The sequence below is a fragment of the Saccostrea cucullata genome, unplaced genomic scaffold (genome assembly GCF_032062105.1).
Source record: "Saccostrea cucullata isolate Sc308-1 unplaced genomic scaffold, CSIRO_AGI_Scuc_v1 ctg1978, whole genome shotgun sequence".
Classification (NCBI taxonomy): Eukaryota; Metazoa; Mollusca; class Bivalvia; order Ostreida; family Ostreidae; genus Saccostrea; species Saccostrea cuccullata.
In genome coordinates this window covers 52363-61039 of record NW_026926912.1, presented here as the reverse complement: position 1 = coordinate 61039, position 8677 = coordinate 52363, and the positions used below count along the sequence as shown (strand labels likewise).

The following is an 8677-nucleotide window of genomic DNA, read 5'->3' as shown; positions in this document are numbered from 1 at the left end:
AATCGATTTTTTTAATCTTAAAACAATAAATATAACCGTAAAAATCAATTATCAAAAAATTATCAAAATCCCTAGGGCTGACATAAGTAGACTCGGCCTCGTTAAATTACCACATATGAGTTGATTTGCTACTTGAACCTGTAAGAAATCACCAAACTACATAAGAACTTCTATAGCTTGCTGTTTTCGTTACGCAGTACTGTTAATGCTTCCCGCTTCTAATGCTTCTGTTAAATCATTTAAAACGTAACACTGCATTGCATGGATGATTTTAAGTTATATTTTTAGGTTATGTACTTCAGTACGCCAAATTCATACAGAGAATCTTCTAAACTATATATAAACATATTTGTTACGATATCACTTGACCTAGTTGATCACGTGACGGTCATTTATTCTTTTTTGAAATGTTTCACATAAATCGCTTCGGCGCAAGTTATTAACACAATTATTATAAACTTTTTGTCACATAAATCAACCCGTTGTATACTTGTGAAACCGAAATGTGTTTGGGAATAGTTAAACTATTTCTTTGGAACAATTTATTTCATATTAACTTCAACTAACCGACAAATCTGAGGGTATTTTTCGCTGAATATCGTCATCTGTTTTTAAACAAAGCCATCATACATTTTTCCCAAGCAGGATTCAGTTAGAGGGGAAACTCCGCTTACATATTTCCACAAAAGATATTAAATAAATCACATATTAGGAATTCTGCCTCTGTCCATGGGTATAAAAAATGGTAAATGTCAAACGTATATTTTCATACGTATTTGAACTGCTGCCTCTTAAACAAGAGTAATGAAGCAAAGTTATCTAAATTATTCTGATATATTAGACTTTTGAAAAAATGATAAAACAAGTTTATATTAAACTGCATTCTGCAACTTTATATGCAGATTGAAATAAGGTGTAAAGTTTATGACACTTTCCCCATTATTTCAGCTCAAGTATACAGTGACTTGACGTCATTTTCAATTATGACGTCATACATTTGTAGTTCAGAGAAGTACATGCAGAAAGTACACTACAATATTCTCTTGGAAGCCTTGACGTACCAGCGTAGTTAAATCCCACTTAACAAGTTACAAACAAGTCACTGATCGCAAAACGCTTGTCAATGTGACGTCATTTCTTAAAACGTGACGTACTTTGTATGTAGTGAGAGACAGATCAAGTAACATGTTCTTAACAAAAATATACTCTATAATTTATTAAAATATCATTTACAGATATTTTATAGGATATTAACTTGAATTTAATGTCTTCTTCACTATTTTATTAATATATACGCAGCACTGTTAAAGACTACTATGAGGAATCAACGGAAAATAGACGTGCTAAAAGGGATATTTTTTTTAAAATTGCATATATTTTAATAAAGCTGTTTTATTATCACAGAACTCAGGCGCGTAGCATCGTTTTTGGAAGTGGGGGGGCCAACCTGAGAAAATTTTTTTTTTTACTTACCTGAAGAAGTTGACAAGCAAAAAAAAAAAAAAAAAAAAAACCAAAATTTGCCCGAAGTCGAAAATCCTATTTCGTCGGGGGGGGGGGGGGGGGGGGGGGGGGGGGGGGGGGGGGGGGGGGGGGGGAGTGGCTAACTTTTTTCAAGACCAACTTACTTTCAATTCAAACTTTTTGGGGTAAATTTTCTTATAACACTACCCTTTGCTGAAATGTGGGGGGGCCAACCTTCCTTTCAGTAAACATTTTTTATAGTAAAGATAATGTCGGGAGAAAAAGTGGGGGGGCCTGGCCCCCCCTGCCCCCCCCTGATACTACGCCCCTGGAACTTAAATACTTATTGAAATAGCATAGTATAACCCACTCTGCACTGTACGAAGTTTAGTCCCGTCAATGGACAGTAACGACATAATTAATAAAATACATTCTCTTGATAATTAATGAATAATCGCACTAAACAAAGGATATATGCTGTAAACCAACTTTTATTTGCGACGAATGTATTTCGCGATTTACCGGGTGTAAATGAATTGGCGACGATTAATTTTCGCGATCAAGACTTTTTTTTTGAACTGTTTTTAATAGGAAATAGAATTTAAGGACCTGTTCGCGGTGAGTAATATTCGCGATAATGAGGCTCTAGCGATTAAAAGTTAGTTTTCAGTATTGATATTAGTCGACTATTTAAAACCTGTAAATTATATTCCGCTTTATTGTTAAAAATTTCCCAATCTGCCTCTCACAGCACATGAAATACGTCATTTTTACCAAAGTGACGTCATATTTACAAGTTCATCGCGATCAGTGCTTTGTTTATAACCACATGGGATTTAACTAGCAATTCTTTTAATGCATTGATACGTTTTATTATTATACTTTTATGTTAAATACTAAGATCTAATTGGTTAAGATGCAGTTAACAATCCTTTCTATTACCCTCAGCCTTAGCAACATACGTGACGACGAATATCACAACGGTAATGTCACATGCGTGGAAATTATGCGCAAAACGCGCTTGAAAGAACCGAAATAAACCTGACGTCAATAAAAGCTTGCGTCCGATGTAGCTTACTTGAAAACAACAAACGATAGACGAAACATGCTTGCTAGTGCAGAAATAACGAAACTTTAGATATCAAAGGACAAAGTTTGAAAACTTTCTATACGTGAACGTAAAGACGATCGTCGATTTTTTTTGCTAAAAGCCTAAACCTAAAAATTGTAAAAGGTTTTCCTTGGGCTGTCAAATTAACTGTTACCCTCCAAAACAGGCACCATTTATATATTGTTGTTCATTATGCTGTACAGTTAAAAGCTGCAAATTATATCATTTTCAGGTATTTGAGAAATACATAAAAGTCATATTTTTGTGTGACGTCACAGTAATTTTTTTTTTGGGTATAAATTAGGATTAGCTCTTGTTTTCAAGCCTTAGCAATGCTGCGTATTCTGTACATTACGTATTTAATTGACCATTCCGTATATTTGTATGCAAGTACATCGGAGGGTTATGTGGAGGTCTTCGTCTTATTAAATCGATATAACATAACTTAAACAATGAAATTGCAGATAATAAATAGGATCGCATTCCTTTTAGAAACTACAATGCGTGTTGAAAATATTTATAACCTAAACTTGGAAATTGAACATGGTTATGCCCTTGCACTACTGAAATTTATATATATTTACATTTGCCAATGACTTTCCTTATATGACAATACTACAACCAGAAGTCTCTGTCGAGACTGAAGCTCTACTGGTTTGAACTTATAGCAAAGGAAGAGAAAGTACTTAAGCAGCTGGGATTTGAAACTTTATAAACAGCATTAAATAGAATAATGATCGTTGATAAAGTCTCTTTTTGTTCTTAGTGTAGTCTACTTGTGTGCCAAGTTATACTGAAATCAGACCAAAACTGTAGGAGGAGTAGCATTTTGAAACAATTTTACAGACATTTCTATTTTTAGTAACCACGGCAACACCGTTCATCAAAATTAAAATTCGATATATAGAATTATGTATCTTATTGTATTCTACTTGTGTGCCAAGTTATATTGAAATCAGACCAAAACGGTAGGAGGAGTAGCATTTTGAAACAATTTTACAGAAATTTCTATTTTTAGTAACCACGGCAACACCGTTCATCGAAATCAAAAACCGATACACAGAATTATGTATCTTAGTGTATTCTACTTGTTTGCCAAGTAATACTGAAATCAGACCAAAACTGTAGGAGGAGTAGCATTTTGAAAGAATTTCACAGAAATTCCTATTTTTAGTAACCACGGCAACACCGTTCATCGAAATCAAAAACCGATACACAGAATTATGTATCTTAGTGTAGTCTACTTGTGTGCCAAGTTATACTGAAATCAGACCAAAACTGTAGGAGGAGTAGCATTTTGAAAGAATTTCACAGAAATTTCTATTTTTAGTAACCACGGCAACACCGTTCATCGAAATCAAAAACCGATACACAGAATTATGTATCTTAGTGTATTCTACTTGTTTGCCAACTCATACTGAAATCAGACCAAAACTGTAGGAGGAGTAGCATTTTGAAAAATTGTTTACAGACAGACAGACGGACAGACAGACAGACGGACAGACGGACGGACGCCGGACGCATTACTATCGCATAAGCTCTTCTGGTCTCTGACCAGTAGAGCTAAAAAATGAAATTCAATTTTCGATGACATGCAGTGGGTCACATGATCAGACTTTCTTGCGTATGGAGAGCAAACTGCACGTGCAATTTGGAAATTTCCGACTGTGACGTCACATAACGTCGTAGTAACGTTACATTGCATTTCAAAATCTAAGTCTAAATAATGCCTATATTTGTTTTTAAAATGAATGAAAAGGTTAAATATAAATATAAGAAACAAAATATCATTTTTAGAGTTGCATCGGGGTATGACATAAAGTCGGTACGTGATCAAATCTGCTATAACGCCCTTCGGGCGTTATAGAATTTGATCACGTGACCAACTTCGTGATCAACTCTAAAAATGATATCTTGTTTCTTAAGTAACATCAGTACTGCAAGTAAATGTACTAAAATCACGTGACTGCCGCATCATGCGACAAGTGTAAATATAAAATATAATCGTCCTCGATATGTCGTTATTGACCATAATTACAATTATCCGATATAGATAATGTACTTAAAGAATCGCCAACCAAATTATGAATACATTTTCAAATACAAAATATTGTCGATATTTCAATTGCGCACCTTAACTTTACTGCATTGTTTCTCTGCGCAAGGTATTCATAAATAACATTCGCATACATGTAACGTTTTCTGGCGTACTACTCAGAATCGATCAATTTCAACTGCCTTTTATAGTTCCATATTTCATTGGGAGTCTTATTTCTAAGTTTGCTCCGCTCATTAAATTAATAGCTCCCGCCCACTGGGGCTGCTGGGACTGGTTCTGAGCCCGCTCGGACTACTGGAACCGCTCTAGGACTACTCTGGGATTGATTTGTGTCAGGTTGGGTCTGGTCAGGACTGTAAATCGAATAAGACACACATTGAAAGTTAAAATAAGGGTGAAATGAGTATAAAACAATGCTTGCAATGAGAACCACCTTTTCTAAATAGAACGAGGCTATCAACACTTCGCTTTAATTCTCGTTAAAATGTAGATATTGACTTATATGTCTTTCATCTGCTTTTTATTACATTAAGGAACAATATGTATCGAATATATAAAATTTCGTATTTACATAAGTGCCTTCACATTCTTAAAGTCTCAACACACTTACCACTCGCGTTTTTAGCTCACCTGAGCCGAAGGCTCAAGTGAGCTTTTCTGATCAAAATTTTTCTGTTGTCTGTCGTCTTCGTTGTTGTCGGCGTAAACTTTTCACATTTTCATCTTCTTCTCAAGAACCACTGGGCTAATTTCAACCAAATTGCCACAAAGTATCCTTAGGTGAATGGAATTCAAGTTTGTTAAAATGAAGGGCCACGCCCGCTTCCAAGGGGAGATAATTATGAATAAGAGAAAAATTAATGACATTTTTAAAAAAATCTTCTTCTCAAGAACCACTGGGCCAAGAGAGATGAAACTTATGTGGAAGCATTCTCAGGTAGTGAAGATTCAAGTTTGTTCAAATCATGACCCCCCGGGGCTAGGCTGGGGCCAAAATGGCCGATCAAAATTTTACATAGGAATATATATTGGGAAAAATCTTTAAAAATCTTCTTCTCAAGATCCACTGGGCCAGGAAAGTTGAAACTCATGTGGAAGCATCCTCAGGTAGTGTAGATTCAAGTTTGTTCAAATCATGACCCCTGGTGGTAGGGTGGGGAAAAAATAGCCGATCAAAGTTTTACATAGGAATTTATAGGAAAAATCTTTAAAAATCTTCTTCTCAAGAACCATTGAGACAGAAAAAATAAATCTCATGTGAAATCATCCTCAGGTAGTTTAGATTCAAGTTTATTCAAATTGTGACTCCCGGGGCTAGGGTTGAACCATAATGGCCGCTAAAAGTTTTACATAGGAATATATAAAAAGAAATCTTTAAAAGTCTTCTTCTAAAGAACCACTGGGCCAGGCAAGATGAATCTTGTGTGGAATCATCCTCAGGTAGTGTAGATTCAAATTTGTTCAAATCATGACCCCCGGGGGTAGGGTGGGGCCAAAAAAGTTTTATATAAGAATATATGGGGAAACCTTCTTTTCAAGTACGTCAAAGCCATGATTAGTTATATTCATATGGAATCATCCTCAGGTATTGTAGATTCTAGAATCATGACCCCCTGGAGGGTTAAAATCGAAGCCTCCCCCCATCCCCCGCAACTCAGTACACTTTAAGTTTTGATCTGATATGTGCTTTTTCCTAGCCGATGTTCTCAGGTGAGCACTGTGGCCCCTGGGCCTCTTGTTCTTCTTCTTCCAAATCATAAACACAAAAGATTGCACCCCTGGTGTAAAGTAATGTAAAGTACAACAGTGTATTCTTTGTCATGGAGATGTAGAACACACGTACATGCCTAGTGTCTACAGTACAAAGAGATCGAAAATTGTAACTCCAAATAGGTTATAATCATAACTCCAGATAATAGTAACAAAATATTATATAATATGATAAAAGTTTATATGATAAGTGAAAGAAATCAATAGCTTCTTTGCAAAGAATTAATTCCCGTTCAATATTTCGATTTCTTCTATTTCATTCAGGTGATTGTGTTCTTAGAGAATAAGAACAAGTAAACCATGGGTTCAGGATCAAGCGTCCAGTGTAAAGTCTGTCAGTGTTCTCAGTGTCAGGGGGATACAGAATTCTACTGTAACACGTGTAAATATGACCTATGTCTACAGTGTAAGGAGAGCCATGTTGTTGATTTATATACCAAACACCATGACGTTGTGATTTTCCGAGAGAAATATGACAACTTAAAACAAGAGACCTGTTTGCGACATCCAGACAGAATGTATAAACAATACTGTTATTCATGTAAACTTCCTGTCTGTGCAAAGTGTAAAAATCACCGACAACACGCAATACTTAATATCAAAACAGAGTACAAAACAAACCGTGAACAACACAGAGACATCCTTCACAAGATCAGAAGTGAGGCTCTCTATAGTAACCGTTTTCTCCTGGCAGACATCAAGACTGATTTTAAAACTTGTCAAACAGAGATCTTCAACCATCAACTAAAGATTTCGACAAAAGCCGAGGGACTTAAGAACCGCATTGACACTGTAATGTGTGATGTTAAAGTCAGAATGAGATACAAAAGTTTCATGATTAATCATGGACTACAACAACGGAAGAGAATTCTTGCCAGCATAGAAAAATATGAATACAGATATGAACAGTCAGCAAACAGAGCGGTGAAACTCCTCTTTTTTATTAAAAACATTTTTGTCCCGAAGATAAAAGAAGCCCTACATATTACACAAAACGCCTTGCTCTCCCTGACTGATGAAATCAGGAAGGATGATGTGATTGAGATATTGAGTAAAATCCAAATCACAGAGAAAGGGAAAAGACAAGCACGAAATGAATGTCCGCTGGAACTATTGTCTACACCTGAGCTACTCAAAACATTTAGACTGAAAACTTTTGGTTGCGTAACAAATATGTCTTGTCTCAATTCAGACCAGTCTTGGATCAGTGTTAAGCAGAATTATTTTACTTTATTAAGCTTGACAAACACAGAAGTGGAAACTCTCCATCATATGACATGTAAAACAGATTATTCAACGATTGTTTTATATGGCACACATACAGTGAATAATGAAGGGGAATTAATTTATATAAACACTGATAATGATATTTACAAACTTTCTCCAGAAAATAGCACTAAGTCTACACTGATAATAGAAACATACGCATGGGAGCCGTTGTGTGTCTATTCCTCTCCAGTCAATGGAAATCTTCTGGTCGGCATGTTTAATTATGATAAAAAGACAAGCAAAGTAAACCGATACGATAACACAGTACAACACATACAGACGATAGAACATGACAACAAAGATCAGCAACTGTACAAAATACCTAGATACATCACTGAGAACCGTAATGGAGATGTTATTGTGTCTGACCTTAATCAAGTTGTGGTGATAAATCATAGAGGGATACATCGCTTCTCCTACACAGGACGAGTATCAGGAGATAGACTTGATCCATGTGGAATCTGTACAGACGCGCTGTCACACATCCTGGTGTGTGATTATATCACCCGAACAATACAGATGATTGACAAAGACGGTCACTTTCTGTCACATATACTAACACGAGAGCAGGGAATAGAAAGACCACTCAGCCTGAGTTATGACAAAAAAACTCATCTCCTCTGGGTTGGATCATGGAACAACAACACAGTGTGTGTTTATAGATACATTAATATAATAGGACGTGAGACGGGTACATGCAATTAATTAGATATATACTGTAGAAGCAGAAATTTTCGTGGGCATAAAATTTCGTTGTTTTGTCATCAAAAATAGTTTCGTGGACATTTAATTTCGTTGTTATAAAAGTAAACCTATTCAATATATAGTCATATTAAATTTCGTGTGGGATTTAATTTCGTTGAATATTGTTTACAACGAAATAAACGAAATTAAATCCCCCACGAATATTTGTGCTTTTACAGTATACAAATTCTTAAGTGTCGTGCATCATAGATCTCATAGAAAATTGTAAGATCTCATAGAAAATTGAAATCGGTTAATAT

General features: G+C 35.5%; 1 protein-coding gene across 1 annotated transcript; it reads left to right on the top strand.

Moving 5' to 3' along the window:
• Positions 1-6751: 6751 nt before the first annotated feature.
• Positions 6752-8382, top strand: LOC134272912 (uncharacterized). The gene has a single exon (XM_062755090.1). It carries the CDS (start codon positions 6921-6923, stop codon positions 8376-8378), a length of 1458 nt encoding a protein of 485 aa, XP_062611074.1. The 5' UTR covers positions 6752-6920; the 3' UTR covers positions 8379-8382.
• The last annotated feature ends 295 nt before the right edge of the window (positions 8383-8677 follow it).

Coding starts and splice junctions, on each gene's coding strand:
- LOC134272912 (XM_062755090.1), top strand. CDS start 6,921: ATGTATAAACAATACTGTTATTCATGTAAACTTCCTGTCTGTGCAAAG.